At 56.7% G+C, this 18,344-nt stretch overlaps 1 protein-coding gene across 3 annotated transcripts in view; it reads left to right on the top strand.

Annotated features, from left to right (window-relative positions):
• Window positions 1-18,344, top strand: part of POU2F3 (POU class 2 homeobox 3) — a 103,251-nt gene that overhangs the window by 8,900 nt on the left and 76,007 nt on the right. Inside the window, exons 2-4 of one of the 3 annotated variants that reach the window (XM_032868741.1) lie at window positions 4,959-5,093; window positions 6,212-6,392; window positions 7,607-8,669. In XM_032868741.1, coding sequence (XP_032724632.1) covers window positions 4,959-5,093; window positions 6,212-6,392; window positions 7,607-7,872 — 582 coding nt within the window. In that variant the 3' untranslated portion in view covers window positions 7,873-8,669. Of the gene's footprint in view, window positions 1-4,958; window positions 5,094-6,211; window positions 6,393-7,606; window positions 8,670-18,042; window positions 18,145-18,344 lie in introns of those variants that run through there. The other 2 variants (XM_032868742.1, XM_032868740.1) reach the window with 2 other exon arrangements.

The following is an 18,344-nucleotide window of genomic DNA, read 5'->3' on the forward strand; positions in this document are numbered from 1 at the left end:
TCGGCTGGACTCTCAGACCCACCCCTCATACCAGCCTCTTCCTCCTACCCCTTTGCCCTCCCTCGCCCCACCCCGTCCCTGGTCGTTTGTTCAGGATGCTTCCATGCTCTCCTTTGTGTGCTCCTTCCTCCGTCCATTCATTCCCAGGCACGTACGGAGCACCTGCTGTGGTCTAGGGGCGGGGAATCACTGCCAAGAAGATGCTTTCCCAGCCTCAAGGAGCTGAGTCTGGAAGGTACGGCAGGAGATGGCCACAGACCACCGAGCTTGTGCTGGCGAGGTTAGGAGCTGGGCCTCCTGAGTCTGCTGGCAGGTTGCTGAGGGCAGCGTTGGGAGGACAGGCTGGAAGAGGGGACGCATTGGAACCGAGCCCTGAGAGATGATAGGCAGAAGGGGACAGGGCAGCCCCAGCAGAGGAATCAGCTCAGGGACAGGCCCAAGGCCTCATCACTTCTTCTGGGAACTGCCCGCCCTTTAGTTCAATGCTCAGGGAGTACAAGACAAGCTGGCGGTGGCGGTGGAGGCCAGCCTCAGGAGGGTACACTTTAGGGCGAGGGCAAAAGGAGCTTCCAAAGGGCATTGGGCAGATCAGTAACAACGTGGAGGGACAGATTGGGTGGGGGTCTTAGGAGAACCTTCCATCTCCCTGTCTTGTGTAAATTCTTCTCTCTCTTTGCTAGAAAGCACCCCCCATCCTTGGACTGTCTGGGACCCCTGAAGTGTCCCTCATTCTGGAAAAGTCTTCCCTCCCTCCCTACCTCCCAGTCCCTTCCCTAAGGGGACAGCAAGTGCCCCTTCATCCATCCTTTGCCCCATAGCACTTGTCATAAACCTCAACCCCAGGCCTTATGTGGTGCACTGACTCATAGGAGGTCAGCCTCTCCATGAGCTCCTTGAAGACTGGGGCCTCTGCCTTGGTCTTGGCTATTTTCCCACCCAGCCTGGTGCCTGTGAAGGCTGTGCCCTATGTAATGCTAACCAGTGCTCTCTCACGGGTTTGCAGATTCCCTACAAGCCCCAGAGGAGTCCCCCGACCTCTCTGGGCCTCAAGTGCATCTTGAGGAGAACAGTCTTTGCTCCTGCTTGGACAGGTCTGGAGGAGATCACAGCTGGAGCCAGGCCGAGATCACAGCGATACTAGACAAAGGGTTCAGCCCACTGTGTTCTGAGACCTTTCACTCATTTTCTCCTCACAGTAATCCCCGGAGGTGTAGGTATTGTTAGTTTAACTCATTTAACAGATGTGGAAACTAAGGTACGGGGGGACATGCATTCCCCCAAGGTCCCACGGCTGGTGTCAGCAAAGCCAGCATTGGAACGTAGATAGTGTGGACACCAGAGCCTTTGCTCGTGACTACCGTGCCGTCCTACAACCTGTCTGCTCCTGAGCTTTGCTTAAAACCACAAAGGACTTCAGCCAGTGATGGTGACCTCCATGGTACATGAGCCTCTCCCTGGTGCCTGGGGATCAGCCCTGGTCCCGGAAGGCTCTGCGGCTTCCCATCGGGCTAGAGATTCCCAGGAGCTCACACAAGCAGTAGCCTTACAGAAACTGCCATCTCGGGAGTCCTAGCCTGAGTCCTGGACCTGAGAAACCTGCCTCCAGTGCCAGGACATCCCCAGCTGTGACATCTGCCTTGGGCACGAGTTCACATCCGGGTGACTCATCCCAGGGCACTCTCAGGCAAGGAGGAAACTTGGGAGCCAGGCTTCCTTTTGGCCGGGGCCTAGCATCTGGCCAGATGTTTGCTGAAGCAGGGAGACCTGTCCCCCTGCCCTTTCCTCTGTGCTGTGGGGAGAGGGGCTCCTGGAACCTTGGCAGTGAGTCAGGTGTAGAGAGTAGAAGGTAGGAGGGACACCGGCCAGGATAATGGAGCCAAGTAGGTCCAGAAGTTAGGGGTGGCCTCTCCGTCCCAGAGTCAGCAAGTGGAAGGTGGTTTTTGTGGAGAAATAGGGCTAGGAAGACTGGAGAATGTAGGGTCCACAAAGGTTCTGGGCAGGCAGGCTGGCAGGTGGGACAGAAAGATGACCTGGCCTCGGGAGCCCTCCTCTCTGTGTCAGACGCTGGTTCTTGTTAGTCACACAGAACTGTGAATGCCAGCTGCCACACTCCCAGGGCAGGTCTACACAGGACTTCCAGGCATAGCTGGAAGAGGAAACTGAATTCTGATCCTGGTTCTGCCATTTGCAATTGTGTGGCCAAGGGCAGACCACCCTGCCTCTCTGGGCCTGGGCTTTGGTTTCTCAAGCCACCGAGGACATCTGGGAGGCAGTGGGGCCTTGTGGCCGAGAGACCGCAGGCTTGGGAGTCAGACTGCTCCGGGTTAAAATTCCAGCCACATTTCCTCCTAGTCCCATGACCTTGAGGCAAGTAACCCGTTCCCAACTAAGTCATAATCATCCTCCCTACCTCCTGTTATTGTAAAGATTTTAAACAGGACAGTACATCCTATTTGACTCATAATAACAATGACTTGTCCCTTCCAGTTATAAGCTTCAATAAATCCATGCCCTCCATAGGTAGATCTTCTCTGTCAATGAGAAATCCTCGGTCCCTATCTTTACCCCCCGTCAGATTCCCATTTTGGTATCATTTTGCTGATGTTGCCAACATTGTTGTTTAATACAACAGAGTGAGGGAAAGACTAGAACACGTGATTGTTTACCCCCTGTCTGCTCCAAGAGTCCAAATGCTTTCTCTTAACAGTGGGCAGGGGATATCCCTGAGCAGAGAGACCACTCCGCAGCCATTGGACCCCAGGATTTGGCATGTGGAGGTAGCTTTGGAAAGGACACTGTGACTGTTCCAGATAAACCTCTTTTTTTTTTTTTAAGATTTTATTTATTTATTTATTTGAGAGAGAGAGAGGGGGAGGGATCGCAAGTAGACAGAGAGGCAGACGGGGTGGGGGGGGAAGCAGGCTCCCCGCTGAGCAGAGAGCCCAATGCCGGGCTCAATCCCAGGACCCTGAGATCATGACCTGAGCCGAAGGCAGAGGTGTAACCCACTGAGCCACCCAGGCGCCCCACAGATAAGGCTCTTTTAAAGAGTCATTGCTGAAAATCCCCGGGAGATAGATGTCAGCTCCCGCCCCCGCCCCCAGGGTTCTGCCAGGGACACCCAGCTGACTCCAGCCTTCAGAGGGGAAGTCTGGTATCGGGTCTCACCTGGCAGGAAGTGAGCCCCAAGTGGAAAGTACACGAATGGGCCAGCCTCCAGTCGACCCGAGCGAATTAAAGATCAGGTGGCCCAGGCTGGCAGGGCGGGGAGAGTCCAGCCTCGTGGCCCAAGAGCGGATTTCCTGTCTAGAGGAAGCTGGGGTTCACCCGAGCTCTGATTCACCTTCCCCACAAGTCTGGCATCAACAAAACCCTCATGGGGACGTTCTCACCAGCTGGGCCTCAGTCTCCCTTTCTGCACTATTGGTGGAAAATCTTCCCACACATGCCCACACCCCCTTGTCCTAGAGATCATTTGTAGTAAAAGGAATCAAGAGAAACGTCCCTGGAGAGGCAAGGGACTTGACAAGCGCGTGGGGCTTTGTGGGATGGTGGCAGTGACTGGCTCCAGTCACCTGTAGGGAGGAGATGCCCCCCCAGTGAGCCCCTGCTGAGCACTGGGTCGGGGTGGACGTCCTTCTAGGCCCTGTACACTCACTCAGTTTTCACCACAACCTGACCAGCTAAATGCCTTAGTGTCCCCGTCTTACAAGTGAGGCTTACAGAAGCTGGAACCTATGGCTGGGCCCTGGCTAATACGTTGCAGAGTTGGGTGCAGCTCCACCTCGTTGTGTTAAAGGAACCCAAGGGAGTCCTTGGCCCCCGTTTCAGAGCACGTGTACTCTAGTGGGCGCTCAGGAAGCCTTCCGAGAATGCGGGCTCTCTTAATGGGCGAAGCCAGGGCACGCTCATTGAAAGACGCACAGCTAGCAGGGCTGTGTATGCCCAGTGCCAAGACAGGGCCGTTGGGACACTGGAGTGGGATGGTCATTATGGCCAGGGGACCTCCCTGGCTGGGGTGGGGGTTCTTGACAGATTTAGACCACTTCTGACTGGGACCTGCTGACTTCTCACTGGGAGCAGTTAGCCAAGGCCCAGAGTTGGGTGAGAGCACAGGGTTCCACAGCCAGACTGGGAGGGGGACCCCATCCTCCCCTGCGGCCCCTCTCCCTTCTCCCTCTGCTCCCCTCCAGCGCCCCCCCCCACATTCATGCAATGCCTGAGGAACAGGAAAGAGCCATTGGCCTGCTGGTAATGCCATTAGTAACCCCATGGGAAAAGGGGAAGTGGAGAGGGGAGGGGAAAGGTGAGCCCCGCCAGTCCGTCTGGCCAGAAGTTTGCAACAGCTACAGCTGGCCTGAGCGGTGTCTGTCCTCAGCCCCATCCTGTGCCCACTCCCTCCCTCTGAGATGGGGATGGCCAGGAGGCTGGCTGATCAGAAACCCTGAGGCCTTTTGAGGGGCACCAGTTTCTGGGCCTCCCCCACACCTCCCGAATAAGAATGTCTGTGAGAGGAACTCTGGGATCTAGGCTTGTCAGAAGTTCAATCCCTCCCCTAGTACACCTGGTCCGGTAGTTTATAGGGGCTGTGACCCACCCTGATCTGGGGGCCACAGGGGTGCCACCGAGGGCCCAGCTGTGAATAGGCACCAAACAAAGGTGCTGTTTTTCAGGTGAAGTTCTGTACTTATAAACAACTCTGTTTGGGAAAACTTTCCAGTGGTTCCCGCTGTGAGATTTGCCAGGAGGCTTTGGAACATCTGGGGTGTGTTTCTTTCAAGTCACAGGTTTAAATGGGAAAGAAAAAAATTCCTAGGCCAGCAGGAGGGAAATGTCCATTGCAGGGCGGGGTCTGGGCCTGTGTCCTGTCCAAGGCCTGAGCGGAGCGCTAGGTGGGCTGGGGTGGGGGGCGCCCATCCGCTCCAGCGGGTCCCCATCCTCCTGCCCTTTCCCATCAGGATGTAAAGATCTTCCGAGCCCTGATCCTGGGGGAGCTGGAGAAGGGGCAGAGTCAGTTCCAGGCACTTTGCTTTGTCACCCGGCTGCACCACAATGAGATCATCCCCAGTGAGGCCATGGCCAAGCTTCGACAGGTGAGTGCTCGCCTCGGGCCTGCCCTGGCCTGGTTGCTGCCCCGGCGCGCCCCCCGCCCCCACTCCAAGCCCTGCAGCCAGCCTGGTCCCAAGCCCGGACCCTACCCCAACTTCAGTCTCCCACCCGGCACCTGACCCACCCTGGCCCTCTTCCCTGACACCCCACTCTCCCCCTGTACTCCCCAGCCCCCTGATTGTGCCCTAGGCCATACAGAACCCCATCATCCAGATCGCTAATCTGCAGGGCCTCCCCCAACTGCCAGATCCCTCCAGTCCCCTAATCTCAGCTCTACCCTCTTTATGGTGGAGGCTGGGGGCTGGGACTCTGAGGTCAAGCTGCCACCACTTCTCATCCAGGTGACACTGCAGGAGTGACCTCGCCAGCAAGGCCTTTATTTTCTTTTCTTTCCTCCTTTTTTTTTTTTTTTAAGATTTTATTTATTTATTTGACAGACAGAGATCACAAGTAGGCAGAGAGGCAGGCAGAGAGAGAGGAAGGGAAGCAGGCTCCCTGCTGAGCAGAGAGCCCGATGCGGGGCTCGATCCCAGGACCTGAGATCATGACCTGAGCCATGAGCCTGAGGCAGAGCCACCCAGGCGCCCCAAGGCCTTTATTTTCTTACTGAGAAATGAGTTCTGGGAATTAAATGAGCTAATGCACGCCGTGTTCAGAACACTCCAGCCTGCTGGTCTGTGCCCCGACCCTTCCTGGACCCTGGGCCGCTCCCCAGCCTCCCCTAAGTTCCAAAACCCTCCAGCAGGGCCTGTTCGAGGCCCTTCCCAGAGACCCCACCGCCTGCATGTTGGAAAGTCTGGGACCCCAGAGGTCATTTGCTTTGGGACAGCTTGCCTGGCTGGCCACCTGCGCCACCCCCAGCCACTGTCAGAATTCCCCATCAGCCTCAGATGTCAGCCAGTGGCCAGCCGGAAGGGCTTGGCTCTGCCCTGAACATTGGTTTCTCCACCAGGTGGAGGCGATGCTTAGCGCCCCTTGAAGGCCAGCCTGCCCCAGGGCTCTAAGCGCCACCAGCCTTGGCTTGTCTGACACTTGGGCACCAAGCAAGGGGTGGGCAGAGCATTCTGAGGCCGGGTGGGAGCGGCTCTTCTTCTCCCCGCAGAAGAACCCACGGGCGGTGCGGCAGGCCGAGGAGGTGCGGGGCCTGGAGCACCTGCACATGGACATCGCCGTCAACTTCAGCCAGGGGGGCCTGCTGAGCCCCCACCTCCGCAACGTGTGCGCCGAGGCCGCAGAGAGCATCTACACTCGCCAGGAGGACGTCCGGTTCTGGCTGGAGCAAGGTCAGCGGGGTGCCCCCTACTGCAGTGTCGCATCGGCCCGGATAGAGAGTCGTGAGATACGGGAGTTCGGTGGAGGGTCCCCGAAGCTGGGCTGGGATTGGTCAGGGCAGGCTTCCTGGAGGAAGGGGTGCCCGTGTGGCTCTTGAGTGAGAGGAGTCAGCCAGATGAAAGTGACCCTTTCCAGGTAGGGACACACAGAACTGTGACTTGCTAGGTCCCGTTGAGGGAGATATCCAGGCAGCGCCAACCTTGTTCCTTCCCTTAGTGAGAACACAGATGGGACATCCGTCATGGGGGAGGCCCAGGTTGTAGGGTCCCGGTGGGGCTTAAAGACACCCATTCTTGCCCACCCACCTCTGCCGCCCCCCCTCGGAAGTCAGCACCTCTCCTTTCTTTCGTGTCTCCTCTGGTGTGAGCAGCTCTCCGCCGAGCTCCTTGAGGGCCCTGTGTCTCTGTGGGCTCCCTGCCTTTAGGCCTGTGTGGCTTTGCTGCCGTTGCCTCTCCTGACACCGTTCCCAGGACCGTCCTCGGGTCCTCTGTATAGAGGACACCGGGAGATGACACAGCTCTAGTCTAAGTCCCTGGTCCTTCTGCCCAGCCGGCTGAACACGGGGCAAGTGCCTGCCCCTCCCAGGGCTCCCCTGGATTTCGAAACGCCCAGAGAGCTGTGCTCATGCCCTCCACACACAGCCCTCCCTGGTGAGCTGCACCCCACACTGCAGTGCAAGTCTGAAACTGCCCCCTGCTCCCTGGGGCCTGTCCCTCCCCTGGCCACTGAGCAGATATCAGGGGCCAGGTCACCGCCATCTCCCTCCCGCACCCCCGCGTGTGCCCTGGCCATGCTGATGTCCCGGCACGTTCATGCTGGCCGTCCTCAGATGCCCCTCCTTGAAGCCGCCCTCCTTGACTCTCTACTCTGTCGCATTCTAGTACAGCGATGTTTCTAAGCATAGGGCGGCGTTGCCACGTGGAGGCCTTGAAGTCAGATGGCCCGGGGTTCCCTTCTCACTCCACTCCTTCCTCTGTGACCTCAGGCAGATCACTAAACGCCTCTGGGCCGGGTTTCTCATCGATCAGCAAGGAGACCAAGAATGGGTACTTGGCTCCTCGGGTTGACCGGAGGCCTCAGGAGGCCATGCAGGGCCGGAGCGTGGGTCTGGGGTGGGGGGGTGCCCTCTCTTTCCCCACCGCTGACCCCCGCGTCTCTTTGCCAGGTGTGGACAGCTCCGTGTTTGAGGCTCTGCCTGAGGCCACGGAGCCTTCGGGGCTGCGGCGCTGCGGGCAGGTGGGGGACAGCGGGAGGCCATGCATCTGCCGCTATGGCCTTAGCCTGGCCTGGTACCCGTGTTTGCTCAAATACTGCCACAGCCATGACCGGCCGGCCCCCTATAGGTGCGGCATCCGCAGCTGCCAGAAGAACTACCGCTTTGACTTCTACGTGCCCCACAGGCAGCTGTGCCTCTGGGACGAGGAGCCCTAGCTGGGCGGGGGAGAAGACGGTGGTCCCTGAGGTGGCTGCTCTGGGTTCCCCGCTCTTCCCCAGGCCACCAGAGGGGGTAGCACCCCTCCCACTGACGCCTTATTTCCCTCGATCACCCGGGAGCCTCTGGCCCCATCACATGAGACTGTGAAACGGGGTGTGGCATGGCAGGGGTTAACTCATGGAGGCAGCCCCCCACTCACCCTGTGCCTCCCTTGGGGACAGAGAGAAGGGGGCTCTCCAGATTTGCCACCCTTCCCTTAAGCTCCCCCTGAAGTGTTCTCTTTCAAACAACCAAATGATGGCCCGTGACTCTATTTAACTCTGAAGGTTTCGATCCTGGAAGGTGTCTGTGCCTGTGACACCGACCTACACACACACACACACACACACACACACACACACCCCTTCCCCGACTCACCCATCTGGAAGGAGCCGGCCCCTCTGCACCACCCAATGCCCACCAAGGAGGGGATCCCTGCCCTGGAGGGGGGCTGCCGGGGACCATCGCCATAGCCCCTACACCAGATCACAGTGCATTCTTGTCATTGCTGGCCTCCAACGCTGGGGCACGTGAGGACCTCCCAGCCTGGAGACAAACCATATGTGCCTTTCCCCCCCGACCCAGACCCTGTGGGGACCACAGGCACCAGCGTCCTGCACTCTAAACGGAAATATTTTTGTAAGGCTCTGGGGCAGGGAGGGAGCATGAAGTACCAGGAAAACTTGAATCCCAGATTTTTAATGCAAAGTATTTATCATTTGTACCAAAAATAAAAGTTTAAATTTTTATTTGACTGACGGGTCTCAGTGCAGAGTTCTGAGAGCACTCCTGGCCGATGCTGCCACCTGGTGTCAGAAGTGTTCCATTACATGACCGGTGACCCTGCTTGGGACATCTTCCAAGGCACCTGCTGTGCTCAGCCATTGCGCAGCGGGGACGGGACGGGACCCAGGCGGGCGGGGAGAGGGGCGCAGATTAGGGAAGGATAAGACAAAACTGCACAGAAGAAGAGACAGACATAGATGAGCAAGGGAGACAATAAAAGCCTAAGCTAGATTAAGGCAAGAAACAAGGCATAAACTCCAGAACCAGACTTTCAAGGTTCAAATCCTGGCCTTGATTCTTTTTTCCTGCACAATCTTGGGTCAGGCTACTTTGCCTCTCTGTGCCTCAGCTCTCTCGGTCATACAATGAGCTTCAATGTGAGGCTGGCGTAGCTTCATTCACGGGAAGCGACCAGCACGTAGCACTCTCTGTACTCGCCATTGTTAATATCGTTAGTGTTCACGGTCTTAGTATCCTCACCTGTAAACCTGAGACAGCTAAACCAGGCCTCTTCGCATCAAAAGTACCTTCCAGTATAAAGAGACTGTGATAGGAAGTGCCAAGCTGGGTGCTGGAAGGCTTCCGGGAAGGAGGGGTGTGCAGGCTGGATTTATCAGAAGGAGACTCCTGGACCAGGTGGGACCCGGCTTGGAGCAGAAGGATGGTAGGTATTCAGCAGGTGGAAGAAACTGAGCACAGGGCGGGACAAGAGAGCTGCAGGGGCTGGGAAAGTCCCAAGTGTCCCATAGGGGACTCCTGAGGAAGGAGGAGACAAGAGAGGGAACCCCTTCCTCTTCAGCCTTGGAAAGGGAAACAGGCTGTCAGGACAGCCCTCCCTTACTCTGCTCCCCAGAACAAGCCACTGCTGCTCCTTGAAGCTGCACAACCCAGAGCGTTGTGGTGGGAGCCAGGCTTACTTGGCCACGGTCAAGTTAGGGATGGGCGGGGAGACTTCTTTTCAGGCAGGTATGTTTCTTCCTGAACCCGTTTCCAAGGACCAGCTTCAGTGGTGCCAGCAGCCAGGGAGGGAGGTGTTCCTCCCCGGGGCCCTTTCCTCCTTCCCCTGCTGCCCAGTCCAGGCCCTCAGTCCTGCTCTGGGTTGGGGAGGGGATTTCTGGGAGACGGCACCGCCCTCATCCCATCCTATATGTGCCTTATTTGCTGGGGGTGGGGTCCCCAGGTCATATACCTTTTCTCCTCACTTTCAAATAGCCTAAAATAAGGCTGTTTTTTGAGGGGTGCTTTTCTAATATTCTTTGGGAATGACTAGCACCTCCCAGCCTGCCTGTCGCCTGCCATGAGGGGGATCTGGACCCTGTTGTCACCACAGACTACCCTGCCTGGTCTTGTGGCATGGGATGGGAATTAAGATTCCCTGAGCCTTTGGGTTGATGCTGCACTTGGGCAAAGCCCACGCTCCCCTCCTTCCAAGTGACTCTCCCCCTCCGCCCCCCTCCCTCCCCACCCCCTCGCTGTCAGGTAGCTCCAATGCCAGCACCGCAGTCACTTCTCTGGTGAGGATCTCAGGGGTCCGTGTACCTCAAAATCCCTTGAGAGCTCAGCTCATTAAATACCTGTTCAGGGCCAGCTATTTGAGAAATGCCCAGATAAGGCTTTACTTTCCTCAAGACGCCTTTGCGCACTTGTGAAAACAATCAGGGGAGGTACTAGGTACTAGATCTACGACCAACACTTATTTCTCTGGTGTTTCCAAGCTGCTGAAGTGACTTTGTATCCGTTAGCTCGTCTGCTCATGGTAGCAATCCTGGGACTCTTTAGGGATGTGGCTCACCAATAAAATTACATGACTTGCCCAAGGTCAGACAGCTGCTTCGAGCGCCGTTGGGATCCAGCCCTCAACCTTCTGACTCCACATACCTACTAACCCTAATGGGCTTATCAGACTGGCCCCCTGGAACCACAGAGAGCACAGCTCACCCATGGGGTGGGGAGAGGGGGAGCAGTACGAGGTGGGCAGCACCCCCGAGGCCAGTCCCGCAGTAGCAAGTCCTGAACATATGGGGGTGTGCCCACCAGTCCCCCATGACTAGAGTCGGCAGGAGCGGGCTCCCGCTTGCTCCCTTTGACCACGGTAAGCAGGGCTCGGGGTGGGAGGCCAGGACCCTGGCCTCACTCTTCAACACAGAGAAGCCACAGGTGGCGCCAGGCACCCCCTGGCAGGATCACCCCAACCTGGGCTGGGCCTTGCTGTACGTTCTGTGGATTTTCTTCGGGCTCCTTTCTCTGCAAACTTACTCAAGGTAAGTCCTGTCCTAGAACCTGGATGAGGTGGGTTTTGCCACCGAGGAGTCTGGCAAAAAACGGGGCAAGGACCTCTACTAAGAAGAAAAACTTGAGGGTAACAGTGCCTGTGAGAATGAGGGTAACGGCCTCATCCAAGCTGTGTGCATTTGGGGGTGGGCCGCCCCCCTCACCAGCCTCCAGTTCCTCATCTGCGAAGAGGCGGCCGCCTCGCCGGCCATCAGTCTGTCCTTGCTGGCTGGCATTCTGCCTCAGATCGTCAGGCCTGTGGCTACCGGTGCCCAAATTGTCTGTGACTTGCTCCTCCAAGCCATGCTGTGGAGAAATGCTAAAAATAGAACACTGCAAAACCCAATATTTGGTAAAGACTGACAGACTCCCCTCCAGATGGGTCTGTCCCAACTTACACCCTCACCAGCAAGTTGCACGAGAGACCCATTTCCCCACATTCCTGCTGCAGCAGTCAGGGTTCTCTAGAGAAAGAGAACCACTAGGATACACAGAGGGAGAGATTTATAGTAAGAAATTAGCTCATGTGATTGTGGGATCTAGAAAGTCCAAAATGCCAGCAGTTTAGGCAAAAGTGGATGTTGCCATCTTGAGTTGGAAATCTGCAGGGCAGGTCAACTGTCTGGAAATTCAGACAGCATTTCTGTTACAGTCTGAAGCCGGATTCCTTCTTGGGGAAACCTCACTTTTTGCTCTTAAGGCTTTCAACTGATTGGATGAGGCCCACCCACGTTATTGAGGGCAATCTCTCCAAAGCGAACTGATTGTAGTTGTCAATCACATCCACAAAAATACCTTCATAGCAGCATCTAGATTCGTGTTAGACCATGGCTTAACCAAACTGACATGTGGAACGAATCATCACACTGGCTATCACTTGATCTTAGCACACTGTGTTGGCCACTTAGACCTTGAAAAATGTTAAATAAAGAATTCTGGGGTTTCCTCTCAGATCTCCACTATTGACTAAAGCCAGATAGCAGGTAACAGCCCTGCGGATTGTTCTGGTTGCCCCCCCCCCCCCCCCCCCCTTCATTCCCCCCCCCCTTCTGTTCTGCTCTGTGCCCCAGGACACCAACCCGCGGAAGGGCCTCACCTGGGCCCCTTTACCTCGGGCTCGGCCAGTGAGAAGCCCCGGAGATCAGAGGGCGGGACGAGAGGGATTCCCAGGCATATATCCCTGCTCCTTCCTGCTTCTGGAACCCTCCGCACTGGCTTCCTTGCTCCAAGCTCCAGACCTCCTTGGGCTCCTAGACCACGATTTCCTCCTGCGTCTTCAGCCCCAGCCTCTCAGCGTCCCAGCTCCCTGGTTCCCTTCACCCTGCTCGAACCTCCATGAATAAGAAGCACCTTCATTAAAGGCTGTCCTCCGTGTTGCACTGACTCTGTTTCCCACAGAGACCCTCACTGCTGACCACGGCACTCCCTGCTAGAGACCCAGAAGAATGGACAGTGGGATGGAAGAAAGCGAAAGGGAGGTAGAGGAACACACAGACTCATGTGGCAGGGACTGGGGCGTCCCTTCTTGGGGAAGAGCCCAGCCTCAGGGAGCTTTAGGTGGAGCGAAGGAAGGAAGGCAGGTCACAAGCCACCTCAGGCCCCAGGCCCAGGGTGTGTGGTGTCCACCTCCCCGGTGGTGACCCGCTGCCCACCCCCAGGGCCCCGCAGCAGGCCCCCGGAGCACCCCTCCATATTTCAGTTAGAGGATGTGGTCCAGTACCAGGAACTTGCGTTCCCTGTTCCCCGCTCCGCAAGCATCACCGGCCTGGGAGCCTCCTAAGTACGGGGACAGTGTCTGGTCTGCAGTATGTTTCCAGCCCCTAGCTTAAGCCACAGCGCCAGTGGGTACTCAATACACACTCTGAATTGATCAATGGGGGAATGGCCCCTGACCTTCTATGCACTGGGGTGTGGGATTGCATGTAGCTCGGGAGCCCCAGAGGGCACCGTGGGAGTGGGGCATCTTAGCCAGCAGAGCTGTCCAGCGACAGGATGGCCACCAGACAAGGCCAGGACTCCTGTCACTGCATTGATGGGGCTAAGGCTGGCTGACTCAACCCGGGGTTCCCGGGCAAAGTCTGACCTCCGGTGGGAGCACAGGCCTAAGACCCAACAGCATGCTGGAACCGAGATTCAGTATCTCCCACCTGCCTGGAACTGGGGCCCTCACCCGAAGTCCCCCAGCCACGGAGGGCATTCAGGGCACCACCGCGGTGAGAGCGCTCCAGTCTGGCAGGTAAGGACGCTCGAGCCGAGGTCACACGCGCCCCATCACCGCAAGAGGGCGCGCTGGCTTTAGACTTGCCCCGAGCGTGCGGGCGCTCCCGGAGGCTTACCGGGTCTGAAGTAGCCCGGCAGAGTCGGGAAAGGACCGAGGCGGGATTCTGCTGAAGGGGTCATCGCAGTGGCAGACCCAGGCCCAATGCAGTCCCCAAGACCAGAAAGTTGTTATGCTGTTTTAAAATCAAATCCGTATGATTACTATTTTTCAGAACCTTCAAGTGCAAGTGGGCTGTGAGTTTGTGTGCGCTCCTCCCTTTAGAGGTGAGTGAGGCTGGCCGTAGGGGTAGGGAGAGCATGTCTCTGGCTGGGGACTCGGCATTGGGGATATGGCGGCAGGGAATAGCTCAGGGTCCTGACTCCCTTGTCCTCTCTGGTCCACTTCCCAGAAACAGTGGCTTTATCCTAGTTCCCAGAGCACCTCTCACTTTGCCACCTGACACTACCCTCTCAGCCCCATCCTGCAATACTCCTCCTGGCAATGGAGCCATCAGATTGCCTCTGAGGTGTGATTTTAAAAGAGGCCTGCAAGTTCTTCTTGGCCTCTACTGCCTTCCATCTGCTCTTTTGGGAAGCCTGAGCTGGGATCATTCCATTCCCTGTGGTTGCCTCAAGGCAGGGAGCTGACCCCCACCCCGTACCCCCACGCTCTGGGCCCTGCAGCCCATCTGGCAGACAGAAGGAGCTAGAAGGGACTTGTTGTTTGGTGGCCTTCCAGGACGCCTGGCTCTCCACCCTTCTCCCAGCCCTGACAACTCAATCCAGCTGACATGACAGGAAATGAGAGTGAGCAACAGGGCCCACAGCCAAGAAAGCCACTTCTCTTTGTCGAGGCGGAGAAGGGGACCGGGGGCTCACCTCCCTCCCCAAAACACCTTCTCTCAATGGGAGATAGTGCATCCAGCAATGTGTCTGAAAGGGGAGGCTGGCTCCTGGAGACTCCTGTTCTGGAAGCAGAAGCATGCTCAAGTAGAAATGGGGCCTCGAGAGCTAGTGACTTCTGAGGGGATCAAATGTCACCCCAGGAAGACCAGGAGGACCTGGGATAGAGTCAGCGTTGATCACAGTTTGGGGACTACATGATCCTGGAGTAAAGTTTTGGCTACTCTCTGGAAAAGTCCTCCAGCTGTTGAGAAAGGGTGGGGGTGAGGGAAGCAGGGAGCCCTCATTTGCATTTCATTTGCATTTCATTTGCATGCACCTCTTTTGATGTCCAAAGGCAATGAAATTTCCTGTCCTTGCTTCTTTTTCCCTTTCTTTCTCTGTTCATTTTCTAACCTCCAGGCAACATCCTATCTCTCTTCTTTTCCCCACACCTTTCCCTCTCCCAAGCCAAACAAAGAACAGGGAGTATTAGGTCCAGAGGGTTGGCACCTTCCCCTTCCCCAGGATCTCCCATCTGCCCAGAACTCAAAAGCTGGTTTCATGGAAATTCTGAGTTCTGGGAAAGAGGGGGGGGGGGGATAAAAAGGTCTTCTGCACTCCCATTCAGTTCATCTCACTGAAATGATCATCAAGCAAGTCCGAGAGGGAAGGAAGAGAGATTTCCCAGCTTTGCCCCTTGCCCCGTATTTGCCTGCCACAAACCCACCCATCCTGCTAAGACTCTGGAGGACCAGATGAAGGAGAAGCAGGGAGAACGGAAGGGTCTCAGCTCTGCGGTGACTTGTCCACTTGCTCGGGAACCCTGGGCAAGTTCCACCACCCCCGCCCTCTGGGGCCCTGGGTTCCTCCTCTGAATGATCGTCTAGATTCCTTTCACCTGGAATGACATGATCCCAGAAGAGAAGGGGAGGCTCCAGCACAGACCCTGGAGGGTAGGATTAAAAGTGCTAGCTTTAAGGGCTCCTGGATGGCTCAGTGGGTTAAGCGTCCAACTTCAGCACAAGTCATGATCCCCGGGGTGAGTCCAAGCCCCCTCCCTGCTCAACAGGGAGCCTACTTCTCCCTCTCCTCTCCACTTGTGCTCTCTCTAGCTATTTCTGTCGATATCTCTGTCTCTGTCTCTCTCTCAAGTAAATAAATAAAATTTTTAAAAACGAAAAAAATAAAAGTGCCACCTTCAGAGTCAGGCAGACCTGTTCTAAACCCTAACTCTGCCATCTACTAGCTGCATTAATTTCCCTGACCGTCAGCTATAGAAGGAGTCTCAAAGTCGTGTCTTCCTTCTAAAGGTGTGCTCAGTAAATAAGAAGGTGCGTGCCCGGCGCACAGCACCTCTTTTGGCAGGTAGGAAGCACTCAATATTTATTGAATGAATGAGTCCAGGGATGAAGGTGAGGTAATGTCTGTCACCCTCTCCCACCCCCACCCCCTCACTCTCCCCTCCCCCCACCCGGTCTGGAATCCAAAGCTGTTCTTCCAACTGTGAACCTCCAAGGTCCCACCTCTGCCTCTATGGTTTGCCATCCACAAGAGCTTCGTCCCACCTCATCCCCAAGGCACCAGAACCCCAGCCTGCTTGAGCTAGAAGGTCCTTGGAAGCCATAAGTCACATGCCACCACCACCACTGCCGCACCCCCACCCCCCAAACCCCGGGCTTCTGGAAAACCAAAGCCCAGAGAAGAAAGGTATTCTGCACATGAAAAGAGAAACAGCAGGTCCCAGCTGTGGTGGTCAGAGACTCAGACCTTCGTGTACACAGCCACACAGATGTTATGCAAATTGACATATGGAGATCACAAGCACATGGGGGTATATAAATGATGGGCAGGCATTTCTCTAGCTTGATGGCAGGCGAAATACCATTGTAGATAAGAAAGGGACCTCAGGGAAGGAGCCAGACCTGGAGTGGAGGAGGGAAGGGAAAGGGGGGAGAAGGGGAGGGAAAGAAGGGACAGGTTAGAGGTGTCCTGACAGGGATCCCTGGGTTCGGGAGGTATCCGAGAAGCCTTTACTGATCTCTTCCCTCAGCCAAAGAATCAGGAAGAAAGTCCTCCTCTCTCTTGCCAAGAGTGGAAGAAGAGAAGAGGATGTGACTGGGGGAGGGTGGTTTGTATGAACCTGAACAGGTACTTACTGGGCAGCTCCTACCCCTCCACAGCCTCTGTGGCACCCACAGAGTCCTCCCTAAGCCTGTGTGTCCCTGTGCTGTGCTGTGCTCAGTGCCGGCGGGGGGGTGGGGGGGGGTGGGGTGTAGCCGGGGGAGGGGGCGGGCAGCCAATTAGTTAAGGACCTGGAAGGAGGACAAGAAAAGCCCCACAGAACCTGCCACAAGGACTATGAGGCACACTGAAGTGTTATGCTAATTTAGTCCAAGATCAGATAACTTCCAAGTTCAGAACGGAGGGGGCATTTGAACTGTGCTAAGGAGGAGCAGGCAGTGTTTCAGATCAGGAGCCCTGGTTCTTACTGGCTGTGCAACCCTGGGCAAGTTCCACTCTCTAAACCTCATCTTATCCACCTGTTAAATGGAAGTAATAAGAGTCCCATTTACGAGTTGTTATGAGGACTAGACAAGATCGGAAGCCTTTAAAGTGTTGGTTAGCACAGTGCCTGGCACAGAGCGGAGAGCTCAGTAAATGCTGGATATTATAAGAGGGGTCAATGGGGTGGGCGTGGCTAATGTATCAGATGGAAAGAACACCATGAACAAGGCAGAGAGTCCGAAAAGCTCAGAACCTGCTCTGTGAGCAGGAAAGGGTCCTTGAGATGAAGATGAATGTAGGTTGGTAGGGACACCTATCTGGAAAGGAGGGCAAGGTCCTGTGCTCCTGTTCAGCCCATGGCTCTCTGCGCTTACAGACAGGTGGTCCCTTGGCCTTGGCACCAATTCCTGGGACCTAAAGAACGGAGGAGAAGAGTCGGGAGAACTAAGATGTTGAGTCTTTGCTGGGTGCTACAAAGAGCACTGAAGGGAGAGTCCAGAGAACTGACTGAGTCAGGCTCCAGCACTAGGAAATGGTATGCCTTTGGCAAGTCCCTTCCCAGCTCTGTAGATGAGGCAGGTGGCTGTCCCCACAATCCCTGACCCTGGTAAATAATGTTCACATCATCTTCTCAGAGAGTCTCAGAGCCACCTGGGACCTGGAGGACAGGCAGGAGACAATGTCTTCACACGGAAAATGGGATAATACGCTGGGCCCCATCTAGTTCCTAGGATGTTGTGAGCACCTGTGGGGGGCTGGGGGGGTTCGGCCACCGGCTAAACTGCATGTGGATAGATTCGGGTTAGGACGAGCAACCGCCCCTTTTTACAGATGAGTAAACTGAGTGCAGGAAGGTGAAAAGCCTTGGCTCTTGTCACAGTTTGTAAGCCGTGGCGAGAGAGCAAAGCCGGATTCTTTCCACACCCCCACGTCTTTTCTAAACACTCTAGACTCCTTGCAGCTCTCACCCTTTGGGAGTCTGTCCAGAGAGCAGCTCAGGCCCCAGCTGGATAGTCCATCAAGGGTTCCTATAAAGGGCGAGCTGGACCAGGAGTCTGGGGCGCTGTGGGCGCGGGTCGGGAGAGGCTGCGGGGCCAGGTTAGGGCAGACAGGTGTTCCGCAGGGTCGGCGGGACCCGCCCCGGCAGCAGCCCGCGTCCCCCTCCCCAGGTCCCCAGCTCCGCGTATGCAAATCACTGGTTTGCATGGGCCCGGGGCCAGGCGCGGGGGCCCTGCCAGGGGGCGTGGCCGGCGGCCCCCGCCCCGCGCCGCGTGCTCACCTGGGGAGTGTGGCAATCCTGGCCGTGCAGAGCGCTGCCCGGGCGGGAGCAGCGGAGCGCGCGACAGCAGCGGCGACGGCCCCGGCAGCGGCTTCCACGGCGGCGGCGGCGGCGGCCGGGGGCGGGAGGAAGGAGACCCTGGCTTTCCAGGGGGCCCGGCTGGGGCAGTCGCGAGGGGCCTGGGGGGGCGCTGGCTTTGGCCCCGGCTGGGGCAGGATGGTGAATCTGGAACCCATGCACACAGGTGAGGGGCGGAGGGAGTGAGCGCTGACAGGTGACAGAGAAGGGGTGAAGGGGGCGAAGGAGGCGAGGGAGAGGGGCGCCGTTCTGGGGGAGGGGGTCTTCTTCCCCAGCGACCAGGAGAGGGCAGTGTGGATAGCGGGTCACCCAGGGGCCAGCGATGTGGGTAGGTGGATGTCGAGGGACCCTGGAAAAGAATGGAGG

Source organism: Lontra canadensis, unplaced genomic scaffold (genome assembly GCF_010015895.1).
Source record: "Lontra canadensis isolate GAN:19392208 unplaced genomic scaffold, GSC_riverotter_1.0 scaffold36, whole genome shotgun sequence".
NCBI classification, from domain to species: Eukaryota; Metazoa; Chordata; class Mammalia; order Carnivora; family Mustelidae; genus Lontra; species Lontra canadensis.